This window comes from Zeus faber (assembly GCF_960531495.2).
Source record: "Zeus faber genome assembly, chromosome: 16".
Classification (NCBI taxonomy): domain Eukaryota; kingdom Metazoa; phylum Chordata; class Actinopteri; order Zeiformes; family Zeidae; genus Zeus; species Zeus faber.
The window spans coordinates 1,114,370-1,129,398 of record NC_137202.1 but is presented as its reverse complement, the minus strand read 5'-3'; the positions used below and the strand labels follow the sequence as shown (position 1 = coordinate 1,129,398).

The 15,029-nt window shown below is 43.0% G+C and overlaps 2 protein-coding genes across 2 annotated transcripts in view; one reads left to right on the top strand and one right to left on the bottom strand.

Moving 5' to 3' along the window:
* The window catches only part of LOC307242266 (vinculin-like), a 32,596-nt gene extending 23,958 nt beyond the window's left edge, over window positions 1–8,638 (top strand). The window contains exons 17-22 of the mRNA XM_080016652.1: window positions 484–608; window positions 1,853–2,038; window positions 2,862–3,029; window positions 5,965–6,168; window positions 6,263–6,367; window positions 6,691–8,638. Coding sequence (XP_079872778.1) covers window positions 484–608; window positions 1,853–2,038; window positions 2,862–3,029; window positions 5,965–6,168; window positions 6,263–6,367; window positions 6,691–6,837 — 935 coding nt within the window. The 3' untranslated portion in view covers window positions 6,838–8,638. The remainder of the gene's footprint in view (window positions 1–483; window positions 609–1,852; window positions 2,039–2,861; window positions 3,030–5,964; window positions 6,169–6,262; window positions 6,368–6,690) is intronic.
* Window positions 8,639–8,783: 145 nt separating this feature from the next.
* On the bottom strand, window positions 8,784–14,766 carry ap3m1 (adaptor related protein complex 3 subunit mu 1). The gene is made up of 9 exons (XM_080016653.1): window positions 14,745–14,766; window positions 14,050–14,340; window positions 13,477–13,648; window positions 12,782–12,919; window positions 12,562–12,647; window positions 12,336–12,469; window positions 10,968–11,175; window positions 10,071–10,215; window positions 8,784–9,837 (listed from the first exon to the last, which is right to left on the bottom strand). Exons 2-9 carry the CDS (start codon window positions 14,320–14,322, stop codon window positions 9,737–9,739), a joined length of 1,257 nt encoding a protein of 418 aa, XP_079872779.1. The 5' UTR covers window positions 14,323–14,340; window positions 14,745–14,766; the 3' UTR covers window positions 8,784–9,736.
* Between the last annotated feature and the right edge of the window lie 263 nt (window positions 14,767–15,029).

Genomic DNA, 15,029 nt, shown 5'->3' with positions numbered 1-15,029 from the left:
ACCTTCCCTGTTTGACCCTCTCATTCAGAAAGACCAGACCATTGTACGTTTATCACTGTTCTCCATGTACATGTATCCTCACACTGGCTTTTAAATGTACTTTAAGTATTAAAAGTAAAAGTACTCGTCATAGCCAGTGTCCTGTATAACAGGGTCAGCATAAACTACCAACTGGACCTTTTTTTTGGCAGATGAGTGCTCATTCAGATCCTGATTATAATTGACAATAAAATAGTTGTAGAGGTGGTGTCACTGTAATTTACAAGGATGTTGATCTATTGAATGACCATCGATGAAAGATCCTCAATCAGCGATTGGATAAATCCAGTCCCCGGTTTTGATTTATAACATAGAAATAGAAATACCCCAATGTCTCTCCTCACCCTCACCTTCCCTTAGGGTTTCTTTTCAGGTTTGGAATTGTGTTCCCCTCATTCGGCATTCATCTTCCTCTTCCTCCATCTTCCTCCTTCCCTGCGTCAGCCCTCCAGAAGGCCTACCTGGACTCCTGCCTGAGGATCCTGGCAGCAGTCGGGAAGGTGAGAGAAGCCTTCCAGCCTCAGGAGCCGGAGTTCCCTCCCCCGCCTCCCGACCTGGACCAGCTTCATGTGTGTACACACAAACACAGACACACACACACACACACACACAAACACACACACACACACACAACTGTAATGCATTCATTGTAGTGCACAGGCAACTGTTGAAGGTCGCACACTACTGTTGATATAGGCGTTACATCAGCTTAATTCTGTCACATTTATGAACAACATAAATCAATTTACAAACTTCATCAACTTCATCGTCCAACACTTACTTTATTTTATTTTATTATTTATTTATTTATCTATTTATTTATTTGTTTCTTTGTTTGTTTGTTTGTTTGTTTGTTTGTTTGTTTGTTTGTTTGTTAGTTAGTTAGTTATTTAACCTGTGCTATCAGCATGCTGGGCATACAACACAGAGTATTTGTGCCATTGCATCCAGGACAGAGTTAGTCTGCAAATGGAGTTCAAGTTCTCAACCTGCAATGCAGCTCTTTATTAATTCTTAAATCATCAAGAACTGCTGCAATAACTCTGTCCTGTAGACGACCTGTAGGATGACCAGACCACAGCTTTTTGTTCCACAAAACGGCCACCAATGCCCCTCTTTGGTGAACTATTTTACCACGTCAACACTTACTTTAACCAAATGAGGCACAGGACCTGAACACATTATATAAACACAGCCTTTTCCACTAAAACTACTTTTTACTTCATGCTATTCGTATGCAGTATGAACTACTTTTACTTCAGTACAGTGTTGAATGACACTCTTTTCCAGAGTGCTATTTCTAACACTATTTTTATACTAATACCAACACTCATCAATATTTTCATCCTATAAATATGGATTATATTTATATTTATTAGACCCATACCAGCAACCATAGTGTTTTTTAGCCTCTGCCATAACCTTTCATTTTGATTTATCCTGTGAATAGAACCACATTCTCTATATTCTGTTATATTTGATTCATTTTTTTCTTTTAAGCATAAGATTATATAAGATTTTATGGTTATTGTCTGTACAGCAATGCACTTATATTTACCAAGACAAATTCCTTGCATATGAAAATCTACCTTGCCAAATAAACACACACATTAGTACAGGATATGACTTTTCCCACCATTACTCTTTCGTTCTGTCAGCCATCTATAGCTAACACACAAACGTGTGTGTGTGTGTGTGTGTGTGTGTGTGTGTGTGTGTGTGTGTGTGTGTGTGTGTGTGTGTGTGTGTGTGTGTGTGTGTGTGTGTGTGTGCGTTCATGCGTATTTTTGTGTGCGTCCTTGGCTTTTCCCAGGTCAGTGACGAACAGGCCCCGCCCAAGCCCCCACTTCCGGAGGGGGAGGTGCCCCCGCCACGCCCGCCTCCCCCGGAGGAGAGGGACGAGGAGTTCCCTGAGCAGAGGGTGGGGGAGGTGCTGAGTGAGCCCATGATGGTGGCGGCGCGACAGCTGCACGACGAGGCGCGCAAGTGGTCTAGCAAGGTCAGTACTGGCACCAGGGGGCCCTCCATCAGGTCTGAGCAGCAGTCAGCCTCCTGCCTGGGGGGGTCCAAACCCTCTGGGGGTGGGGGGCACAAACTATAAGATAATTTTGGATGTGTTTCTCTAAATAAGCACAATCATGTCTCCAAAGTTATTCAGCTCATGGTGTGATGACATCCAAGCCACTATGCTGTCCCTGCTTGGTGGTCCTCTCGGGTCTAGTTCATCCCCGTTGGTCTGTGTGTTTGGTGAATGTGCTGGGATGAACTTCTGTATGGAGCTACGCGGCTCTAGTTATTCAAAGCAAAGGATACTGGTTATTCTGCTTCTTTTTTTTTGGTGACTTTGTAAAAGCGGTAACCACTTTTCCTTCCCTCAAGCAGTCCTTCTCCACCCCCAGTACCTATTTACCTTATTTATCTTCTGGTTTCTATGAGGAAAAAACTGGAAAGCGAAACAGAACAGAGCTGTCACTCTGGTTACAGTAGTCAGTCTCTGGAGGGTTTGGTTTGTCAGTTTTTTCCATTCCTCCATCCCTCCCTCCTTCCCTCCTCCCCGCTGTGCACTCCTGCCTTCAAGATTACCATCCATTCCTCCATCCCTCCCTCCTTCCCTCCTCCCTTCTCTGCTGTCCTCTGTGTTTGCATCCAGTACTAAAGTCCTTATCTCCCCCCCGTGCTTCCTCCCCTCCCGCCCTCCCTGGCTTCCTCCTTCCCCCTTTCACCTCCTCTTTCCTTCCTTCCTTCCTTCCTTCCTACCTTGTTTTCTTCCTCTCCGCCCTCTGCCCTGCCTCCCGAAACCTACCCCCCGGGCCCACTCCCAGTCCAACGATGAGGAGGCAGTAGAGGTAGATGAAGAGGATGACTTTACTGACGGTGAGGATGACTATGAGCCAGAACTCCTGATGATGCCGTCCAACCAGCCAGTCAATCAACCCATTCTGGCCGCTGCCCAGTCTCTGCACCAGGAGGCGCGCAAGTGGTCCAGCAAGGTCTGCACACGTGCACATACACGTACATGCTCCTGTGCGTGTATACACCAACACACACACACACACACACTTTGGTCAAATCGTATGAGGAAATAATCCTCTGTGTTTATTTTCTACCTGCTTGGAGCCTTGTGTCATACTTTTTGACCAAACACACCCATTCACACACCAAACGCTCCCAATGCACACACACACTAAAACCGCACACATGCACGTCCACATGCACGCACGCACAAGGGATGCAACAGTACATGGTATGTTATCAAACCATTAGATATGCCCCCTAAGGTTCAATATGCACGCATTACAGTATCACTGTAGAAGTCCACTGGACGTGTTGGGGCAGCATGCGGGCGCGGCAAGTATAGAATCCACTACTGCAGCTCCACTGGCCACATTAGCGGCGCAGCATTTCTCTAATTTTGCACTAGAGGTCAATTTTATTTTTCAAACGCGCGCAGCTACACAGCCTTTTAAATAGAAACACAAGATAAAACTACATAAAAATGTTTTTGTGAAGATTGCAATCAATCAAGGTGTCCAGTCGGCAAATAACCCCCTGGGATGGCCGTGTCCCTTTTTATTACGAACTTGTGAACGATTCTTTTGTAGAAAAGAAGGGAACGGAGTCTCACTGGGTGATGAGCTGTTCCTCTTTTTTGTCAAGTTTTACAGTTTTATGTGATGTTTGTTTAAGTTGCCCTCTCCTGCCAGCGGCAAATGTTTCCCCCTCTATGTAAGAGATAGCCTATGCTCCTCCCTCGATGGGAGGTGCCCTGGCTGAAAAGAAGCACACCCACTGTCACATGAGGTTCACAAAGTGAAGGCACGCAAGCACTGGTCTGACTGTGAGGTTTTATTTCAATAAGTTATTTTACTATTATTTATGTGTGAAAAATACTGTTTATACCTGTTCTACACAAATGAATAACTAGAGTACTGGTTTTATTTTATTTTTTATTGTAAACATTTTCAAAATATTAAATAAAGAAATAAATCACAGAAATTTGTAACGGGTGTGGTTAGGACCCAATTGCAGCACAAAGACAGGCAGGGATATTTGGTAATGTCTTTTATTTGTTGAGCAGACGGAAGACAGGCAGGGGGCAGGCAGGATACATCGTCGGGGACAGGCAGGTTCGATAACGAGGAGTGCAGACAGAAGACAGGCGGGGGGGCAGGCAGGATACGTGGTCGGAGCGAGGCAGAGTCGGTAGCAGGGAATCAGTCCAGAGCACGCTGGAGAGCCTGGTGCAAGCATCGAAGACAATCTGGCAATGGGTGACTGGTGAGAGAGGCTTATATAGGGGTTAGATTACAGATCGGGAACAGCTGTGTGCGCAGGTAAATGGAGTTGGACTAATGGGACAGGTAATGAAAGGGAGGGGAAGTAGAAGAAGGCGGAGATCATGACAAAATTAATACTTTAATTATCCACTATCCTTGACACCTCCCCTCCAATCATATGACCACCGATGACCTTGAACCCCCATCTCCCCACTCCCCCACAGTCATACACATAGAGCATTACACTAGATATTTATGAGAGACTACTACTACAAAAAAAATCTTAAATATAAAGATACCAAAACCGTACCGTTTCCATGGTCCCAAAGCCGTGATACATACAGTACCGTGAGCCCACTGTACCGTTGCATCCCTAGCACGCATGCACACACACACACACACACACACACACACACTGATGTTTCTTCCAGGAAGTTCACCTGCAGGGCCGATCCACAGGAATGCTCAGTGGAACACTCACTGCACCAGCAGCAGCTCTGCATTCGCCGTTGCTATGGAAACCTCTGACCCACTGTGGCTCATTCTGCTGACTGCTTTGGTGTTTTCCTGGATAGCAGGGTGTAGAGCGGCGTGCGCCGGTGGTTCAAAGGCGGTTGGGAGCCCAGGTTCCCGTTTTCCCAGCGACTTGTGGTTTTCCTGATTGCATTGGTGTTCTGTCCGCTGCTTCGGCTGAGGTCAAATACCTGCCGGTGTTTTTCTTTTCTTTTCCTCATGCACTCCATCACTTTAGAGAGACTTAACTGTTTCGCTCTCGCTGTTTTCCCCCCCTCAGAGTATAATGGGATATGAATCTCACGGAAGGTCCCATGACAGGAAGTATGTTCTCTCATGTGGCGTGAAGGCTGGATCATGCTTCTCTGTCTGCAGCTCAGCGAACGTGGTTATACTTGTTGGATTGTGTGTATAACCTTGCGTGTCCACTGGGGGGCGGTGTCACATTTAGCGAGCTATAATGTACAGAAAATGTTGAAGAAATCAGTTTTTGCTATTTTTATTCCAAACTTTATTTGAAAACGTATGATCTCAAAAATACACCAAAGCAAATAGAAATCCGCGTTCGAACCTCGTCGCAGGTCGCGCTTCTAGGTATTCTTCTTCGTTTCGAACCTGGCTCCCGGCAGGAAGTCAGATGACACAATTACCCATAACCCCCTGCGCTGCGTCGCTCCGCAGAGACATTTATGCGTCTCTTCACAGAAGCATAATCCAGGCGTGAGGAGTGGGAGCTTGTTTTCACACTGCATGTGGCTGGAGAACATTGATAATGCTTCTTATTCACAGACCGTTTTGCATTATTATTCATTTCTACAAAGCTGAGAATAAGGCGAATTTCTATTCTGTTGGATATCAGTCTTTTAAAATGTTTAAATGTGTTAACATTCGAATCAAAGGTTCTAATCTGTTATTATTGGGTGATATACGGCAACAGCAGTATCCCTCCCCTGCTCACTTGTCCTACTCTTCCTCCATCTCCTCTCTTTATCTATCTATCTATCTATATATCTATATCTCTCTTATTTCTCTTATCTATTTATCTATCTGTCTGTCTGTCTCTATATCTATCTCTCTTATCTATCTATCTATCTGTCTGTCTGTCTGTGTCTGTCTATCCATCCATCCACCCCAGGGTAATGACATCATAGCAGCGGCTAAGCGCATGGCTCTGCTCATGGCAGAAATGTCCCGTCTGGTTCGCGGTGGCAGCGGGAACAAGCGAGCACTGATCCAGTGTGCGAAGGACATCGCCAAGGCCTCGGACGAGGTGACGAGGCTGGCCAAGGAGGTGGCCAAGCAGTGCACCGACCGACGCATCAGGACCAACCTGCTGCAGGTCATACACAAGGAAGCGCCTTGATATTTAATGTCTGAAATAGAGAATGAAGGAAAAAACAAACATTTTGTTGTGTTTGTTTTTCCCCCCCAAGGTGTGTGAACGAATCCCCACCATCAGCACTCAGCTGAAGATCCTATCCACCGTCAAAGCCACAATGCTGGGGCGCACCAATATCAGCGAGGAGGAATCTGAACAGGTGCGCTCATTTATTTAGACATTTGTTTATTGTACATTGCCAAATTTTTGTGTTCATTGTTCGGTTTATTTTGTTTCTTATTGTTAATTTTTGTTAATTGTATATTTTCAATTTTTCTATCTTAGTTAATTTTGAGGTTTATTGCATGTTGCCATTTTCTTTTTTCAATTTTTATTCTTATCACTTTATTACTTTTGTCTATTTTTTGATGTGAGCTGCTGGAACCTCACAATTCCCTCAATCTTTCTATCTCAACCTTTCTGTCTTTCTTTTTAACCATTTTTATCCTTCACCTTCTCTTCCACACCATCCCCACCGTCCAGGCCACAGATATGTTGGTCCACAACGCTCAGAACTTGATGCAGTCAGTGAAGGAGACCGTGAGGGAGGCGGAGGCAGCTTCCATCAAGATCCGGACGGACGCAGGATTCACATTGCGCTGGGTCCGCAAGACTCCCTGGTACCAGTAAAGTCAGTGGTACCAGTCAAGTCCTTGGTCCCAATAGATTCCCTGGTAACAGTAAAGTCCCAGGTCCCAATTAAGTCCCTGGTACCAGTAAAGTCCCAGGTACCAATTAGGTCCCTGGTACCAGTAAAGTCCCTGGTACCAATAAAGTCCTTGGTACCAATAGAGTCCCTGGAAGCAGTAAACCCACCCGGCCAGGACGCTCCTCACTCTGGACTCCAAAAGTACACGCGCTCAGTAACAGTAGCACACACAGGTACATGGTGAGGAATCATACATTTTCCCAGTTTCTCTCCATCCTTGTCTCTGGTTTTGCGCGTGTGGGGTGGAGGAACTCTCACGTCCTGGTTTCCCACAATCCAGCTTTGCTCCCTCTTCCTATAGCTCTGATGTCCCACAGGTTTAATAGCTGACAGTTTTTAATATATATTTTTGGTATATTGGGTTACAAGAGTTTATCCAAATCCCAGGTATATATTTTTTGCATGGAAAGTTTTTTCTATTTTTAAAAGGAGACTTACGGCATTGAAATATTAACTGATGCGAAAGAATGTTTACGTTTTGTTCGGTTTCGTCTGTTGTAAATATGTGTTTATTCGCGTCGAGGACTCTCAGCCATGGGCTTGAGTATGCGTAGCTTTCGTTTCCTGGTTGATACTGTCTTCTCGTCATGTTTACTTTAAGTGACAACACTGTTCTTAATGGAAGATCCGTCCCAGATGTGGAATGTGGCGTGTTCAAACTGTGCATCACCGTTGCCATGTTTGTTGTTTTGTTTTTTTTACTTAAAACAATCACCGTCTGAAGGTTTTTAGGATTTGTGGGTTTAACCCTTTCGAAAGATCAAATTACATATTATGTTGTAAGTTACACAACTTAGAAAATCCAAAACCATCGATGGAAATGTACGGCGACTTTTTTTTTTTCCCCACAAATGCTGAAATGTTGATATTTATAAAAGAGGTGCTAACTCGACAGCAGCAATATTTTTGTTTGTCTAGGAGAATAACGATTTTTTTTTTTTGTGCATTTAGTTCTTAACAGTTGTTTGTAGCCAAAGCACATGCAAAACTAACATGTTCAGGCAGAAACTACTTTTGTTTTAGACCCTGGAGGGCTGTCCAAGGCCTGTCCTTTTCTAGCAAAAAAAATAAAAAATAAATAAAAAATAATAATTTTGAATTTCCGCTGTCTTAATGGGTTGTGGTGCTAAACTTCAGCACAATCACTGAAGCAGTTGAACTGTTACTTTGAGATGTTTTTCGTAACCGATCAAAATGAAAGATGTGATGCTGTTACGTTCTGTCAGCTCATTCTCTAATCTAGAGCCTCCTTTGTGTGTGAGCTCGATCTCCTCCTCAGATTTGAGTTTTTCCTAGATGACCCCAGTGGTTTGTTGATGATGTAAATGTGTGATATTGTTACTTGACTGCCAGCATAAAGAGTAGTCATGGTGAGTAACTGTCCCTTTTAAGATGCAAACCCACAGCAGTTCAGACAATAATGCAAGCAGAGAAATCATGTTTTCTTTCACCACATGCCAATACAGTTACTTTTTTTTGTTTACAAGGCCAGTTTTAGCACAACTATTAAATGGGGAATTGTATGTGTGTGCTTTAAAACTTCACTCGAACTTGATTGTCGTGGGTTGTCAAAGCGATTACTTGGGACAGAGCTAGAAATCGCAGCACAAAGCATTTAAGCTCATTAAATTATATTTATGAAATTAAATGGTACAGTGATATATTGTAGTTCTGTCCACACATCTGGCGTGCCTTGAAATAATAAAGGACAACCATGACGAATCTGGGCTTGACTGTCTCTCACAGTCTCATGACATTACTGTACGTACACAAGTGTTGTGGTAAATAACCACAAACACATTACGCTTTATAAGGACATTTATATACCAATATACTTGTGTGTTTATACAACATTGTGCAACACGGTGTTGAGTAAGTCTGCACTTTAGATTGTGAGGTTCTTGGTATTAGTTAAGACACAGTATTAGGAAACCGCGAACCGGAAACCAACAAATTTTTCCAAAGGCTCCTTGAACATCTTTGTACTGTTCACCAATCTGAAACTGTCTTCAAGACATAAGGGTGTGCTCAGAGCGATAAGGCCAGGTCAAATATATAGTACCGTGTACAGTATATGCGGCCTCCACGGTTTGTGACGTGACGAGCTTTGTGCTGCACTCGGCACCATCACACCAAGAAACCTAAAGGCAACGTCTGGAAAATGTGTTCAACACCTGCACTGAAGCGTTCAAATTCATGAATAGGCTGCAGCTAGACTGTATAAAAATGCATCATATCCTACAAAAGAATAAACGTCAAGCATATAAAACTGTGCTCTGTTTTCATGCCTTGGTGCAATATGTAAACATGTCTGCAAAATTGTAAGTATGGCCCGTTATTGAACACTCAGGTTAAGGTTTCAGACGTGTGTTGGTGCTGAAGAGCGAGATAGTGTTGGTAATCTGTGAAGGTGTGGCCTACGAGCCCCAAGTGTCCCTTTTTAGGCCTTAATATTTGGAATTTCCACTACCGAATCACTCCCATGTTTTGACAAAAAAATAAAAAGGAAAAAAGCAAAGTAGTCAAACAAAGAGAAGAATGATTTGTACAATACAACATGTTAGAACAGTATATAAACTAAAAGCACTTGAATTTGTTCAAATTAATTATCATTAAGGCTTCCCTTTACAGGTTAGGAGGACCATCAGATGCTGGATAATGCTTTCAACATGACAATAAATAACCTCTACAAGTTTTTCGGTGATAACAGTGAGCTGGAGAATACAAAAACCTTCTTGATGAGTTGACAGTGAGGGACAGCTGCCCTAAATTTGGCACGTGGGGTTGTTGACCGGTGACCTTGGGCTCATCAGTCAGCATTCATGTCCGTACTTGGAACCTTCCTGCTTTCGTGACGTATTTCACCCCTTTAAAAGGCTTGTACTTCTCTCCATACATGTCCAGGCGATTCACCTTTATTCCTGGGGAGAATTTAAAAAAAAAAAAAAAAGTTTAAATAAGAAGTGAGGAAAAAATAAAAACAATAATAAAAATTGAATCTAAAGCAAAAACAATAATAAAAATTGAATCTAAAGCAAAAAGTGTCCAGATTAAATCATTAAATGTGCACTGTTTGACCGATTCATGGTGAACATTTTCTGGGTGTAATGGATGACACACCAAGGCAGGGGTCAGGGAGAGAGTCTTGGAGTACCTGATATAGCCAGCTGCTGGATTTTTAGGTTGATGTTGAGAGATGGGTTCTCCTCAGGTTTGGGGGCTCCTGACTGCAGACTCAGACTGCCCCGCAGGTTGGGAAGCTTCTGTGGGTTCAGCTTTCCCACGTCCCACACCAACACCTGCCAATTACCCATCAACCATGAGTATCAACAGCAGCCATGTTTATGGTGTTGTCCTCACTTTCCAGAAATATCGGTGTTAAAAGAGACATCAAGACTTGTAGAACATTTGACTCAATGTTTTCCTTATCGTCATAGAAGTCCATGTACATTTACCAGTCATTGCCAGGGTCACCGTGGGTAGAATGATTAGATAAAACAATTCTTCCACCCACTCCCATTGCTTTCTTAAACAGTCTGGATCCAAATTCCTATGCTAAGTATAGCCAAAAAGGAATTGGTAGGTACGTAAAGTGTATTTGTACAGCACATTTCATACACAAGGCTTATTGAAAGAGCTATACGAGAGTCATTATTGCACTAACATATCGATTGAAAAAATAAAAACTTTGTTTTTAAAATTCTGATTCCTTACAGCTATCTTGCACTTCTATCTGGTTGAATTTAGTAACAGGTGCTCAGGCACTTAAATTTGAGGTTGCTCCAATGCTCGATGTACTGTATGCATTGTTTCTAGCCTCATCGCTTTGGACAAAAAAAACCAAACCTTGTTAAATGAATAAATGTAAAGGTATAAAAAATAAATGTATAAACTAAATTTCAGTTTCATGGATTTATAGCAATACAAATTTCCTCAGCTTGTTTCTATGAGATATTAGCGAGAAGCTTTTGCTGGGGAAAATAAATAAATAAAGCTGTCTCATCCCCGGTGCCAACTGCGACTGCAAAGGGTTAAACAAGAGGGTGGTTACCTTGGTAATGGGGTTGTACGTGTGACTTCCCTGCGTGGCCGTGAGGTTCGCGCTGAGCACAGCTGTGGGCATGTGGATGGTGATCATCATTCCCTCCACTGTCTTCCCCATTGTCTGCTTGGGTCCCACTGTGAGGTCCAGGCGACCACAGGAGCCGCTCTCAAAGAAACCGATGCTCTGCTTCACGTACACCGGGATGGCCACAAGACTGAGCCAGGGGAGGAAAAAAAAACAAAAAACCTGTGTTCGCCACTTTCTCATATATTATTACAGGATATAATAATGTTATTTTTCCAAGGGGAACTGCAGGTCTAAGCAATGGCGTTCAACCATTACAAATGGAATTAACAAAAATGACCAGACCGTTGGTACTTAGAGGGGAATGATTAAACCTCTGATTACCTATTTTAATATTATGCTACTGTGATAGTTGAGGCTGTTTTTTGTTCTACCCGTCTCCTGGTCCATCTCTACCCCTCAAAAGCTGCCAAAACAATGTATTAAGACTATTAGAACTTTGAAGATAGTTTTTGAAGAGTAATGACCACATTTTGTTGTGGGGTTCCAGGATTAATGCATAAAGCATCAAAAAGTATTTTCAGGGCTTTAATCGAAACAATGGGTCAAAATGGCTGACTAGATACTGGAACAGTTTTGTCCGGAGTAACATGGCCTTCAAATGTCACTCTCTATACCAGGACACAGGTACTGTAAAATGCATTTAAGTCCCTGTAAAGTGAATTCAGTAATTTGTTTCTAAACACATTATACATGATAGAAAAACATTGCTGAAAACATGTGAAAAGATTGAATGATGTAGTACTGAACTGAATTGTGGAGTAAGACCGTTAAACAGTTTCTCAACATTTTTGTGTTACAGATTTTTTGGGCGGGCCAAAATCATGACTTGATGACATCGAGTGGTCATACTTGGCATGGCCCTACACCTAACACTATACAAAGCCGCTGCGGAGATCTGCAGCTCCGATCAGAGTGATCTTTTGGGAACCTCTGTTTTAAGTAACCCAGTTTGTTAACCCGCCACTCGCGAACCGACTCATGAGCCCCCCCGCACCAGCTGGGTGGTGCAAGCAACTCGTTCTCCGGGGCGTGTACTTTGTGCTCACTGATCGAGAGTCTGTTGCTACAGGGGCTCTGAGAGTGTCAGGTTTCAGTACCTTCAGCAGACATGCCCGCAGCGTTTCAGTGTAGAAGGTACTGCCTATTTTTGACAATTTTGAAACCTAATTTTATATACTTGGTGATTCTTTTAATCATTCAAATTTGGCTCTGGTTAATAATATTTTTTTCCGTAATGTGACAAAGTCGGAACAGTCGGTTTTGCTTTACAGATACTTATGTACTTACTTCTGAGTGCTGACGTGGTAAGTCATTAGTGTGAAGTTTCCATCCGGGGGAATGAAAGAAAGGACACGCTCAGACTCCCAGCGCTTGAACCGCACACATGGGTGGAAACTCACATCGTCGAGAAGGCGAGGATTCTACAATTTAAAACAAGTAAAGATCAGACCAAAGTGAAGACATTGAAGAAGACAATGTATACATGAGAGAAAGGGAGGGACCCTCAACCCACCATAAAGGACAGGGTCAGATCAGGCATCCCAGAAAGCTTGATGCAGGCTTCGATCACACCTTGTATTTCAGCAAACACCGTTGTACCTGAACCAGATCAAACCAAAATGAAATAACACCCTAGGACTGGCCAAATCCAATAATATAAAATTGCGCTTAAATACGCCTAAAACTGGATTCTACTCTGGTTAAACATAGAGATCAGAATGTGACGGTTTTACCTGATTTGTCCAGAATGGCATCGATTTCCTCTATCACATCAAAATAAGCCTCATTATTGGTGTATTTCACTCCTGACCGCCTCCACGGGATTGTTGACAACTGACCCATTGGTAGTGTTTCTCCAATATAACTACCTCCTGGAAATCAGGCAAAACAAATATGGAAGAGCCGTATACAAATCTATTACATGCAAATGTTTAGCGGAAATCAATGATGCTTTAGATAAAATAGCAGAGGATAGAGGTAGACGGTCTGTCCCATGTCAGACATTTGAAGAGACTTTTAGAAAACAGTTTTACTTTTACAGCAACAGAAGATTAGTTTGTATATTTTCTGTCTTTTTCCCCCACATCTTGAATGAAAAGCCATCTTCTCTTTGGTCTTTGAAATGCACTGATCTGCTGTATCATGGTGCGTTGTCTTGATGTATTGTTTTGAGTTTTATCCTTATTACTCACATATTTATATTCGATCTATGCCAGTTGTTTTTTTGTGATTCTTTAATTAAGTGGACTTGAAAATGTCCCTGTTTCTGAATCTAGATTTTTGTTATTAGAAACTAACAACGTAATTGCCCTAAAATCGTTAAATGGAATTTAAGGCCTATATTGTTGCTAAAATGACGCAATACATTTCCTGGCTTTCAATGACCCAAAGCTATTGTGTAAACATCTCTTGTAAAAACACTGTTTACCTGTGAGTGTATTTACGACTGATCGCAAGATGGTAGGAGGTCTGATCATCTCCTTCAGCACGTTGGACTCGGTTGCCAACGGGAAACCATTGTCCAGCATCTCCTCCAGCAGCTCGTACACTATCACCACATTGTCCTTAATCACCACCTCTGAGCATTCTCCGAAATAATCCTGTTGACAAAGTCGTGTCAGGTGGCTAGTGTACATTTGAACACCATATTTACATGTGCTGTTATACTCAAATCACAAGTCAAGTAGTATTCATAACTAACATAACCAGGATGTAGGGTTAAGATATGGGACCGCTAGTGTGAAGATGACACAGCAAAGCCCTTGTTATCATTTGCCTTTAGGCTACATGGGGATGGAAAACAACAATTTAGTTGTCAACCATTCAACTCAAAATTCTGAGAATAAGAGCACATGTTTTTTTTTGTTTTGTTTTTTTACACTTGCTAAATCTCTTCTAGTCCACCTCCGAGCTATTTGTGGAACACGCAGCTGTACTACAGATCAAACAGCCGCCTGTTCCAAAAAGACATGCCCCCCCCTCACCCGCGACCATAACATACCTGGAACATCTCGGCCACTCGGTGAAGGAACTCGATCACAAAGAGTGGGGGGACTTCGGTCTGGACGGCGGACAGGAAGAACAGCCTGTCCCTGTAGATGCTGATAAGGTAGTGGTGTGGGGTCTGCAGCACAGGGGGCACATTCTCCGGGGAGCCGGCGTTCTCCCTGGCCTCGAAGAAGTAGTCGCACACGCTACGGCTGACGACACTCTTCCAGTGTTTCTCCAGGAAGATGTCTCCCGAATGGTTGATTAGGAACAGGCTGTGGATCATCTCAGCAGCAACAATGGCCTTGTTGTCAGTGGGGTTTTGGGGAGTTGTCAGTGAGGGAGAGAGAGACTGATAAGGTAACTGTTATTTTTTTTTTTTTTTTTTTTTTAAAAGGTCCTTACCAATCATCATACAGGTGCAAACAACAACAGTGCAAATCTGAATGCAGGGTCTATGTAAACAGGTAGCTTTGGAGCAGCAGCTGATAACAATCCACACCCAAATCTCGATCAGATCCAGGGCAGCCCAGCTGTGTTCGGCAAGTTCAGAAAAACAGCAACATCTGCGAGGCTTGTACTTTCATGGCTAAAAAGAATAAATAAATTGGGTTGAGCTTTCCTCCTACAGTCTAACAATATCTATGACCCGAACCCACCATCTCTCCACTTTGTTTTTGTTTTTTTATGACAGACACAAAGTTTTACCTGTCACACTCCAGCTTCTGTGGCATGAATCTTACTTGTGGCAATTTGGCAGCGTCAGCACCGGTGATAGCTGCCGAACAGAAGCCTGAATTATTATGCACACGTAAATAAAATGTAAACCGTGTTAACGAAACGGAAGCGGCGACTTTTACATTTTTTCGAGTCAGTTGAAAAAAAAATCGCGTCTCTTTTTGACTGACAAACGGACGAGCCTTTGCCGGCTGGAGGGGGGCCTTTACGTTTTAGACCAGGCAGCATTTACGGACAGCTACACGCTCTGCGCCC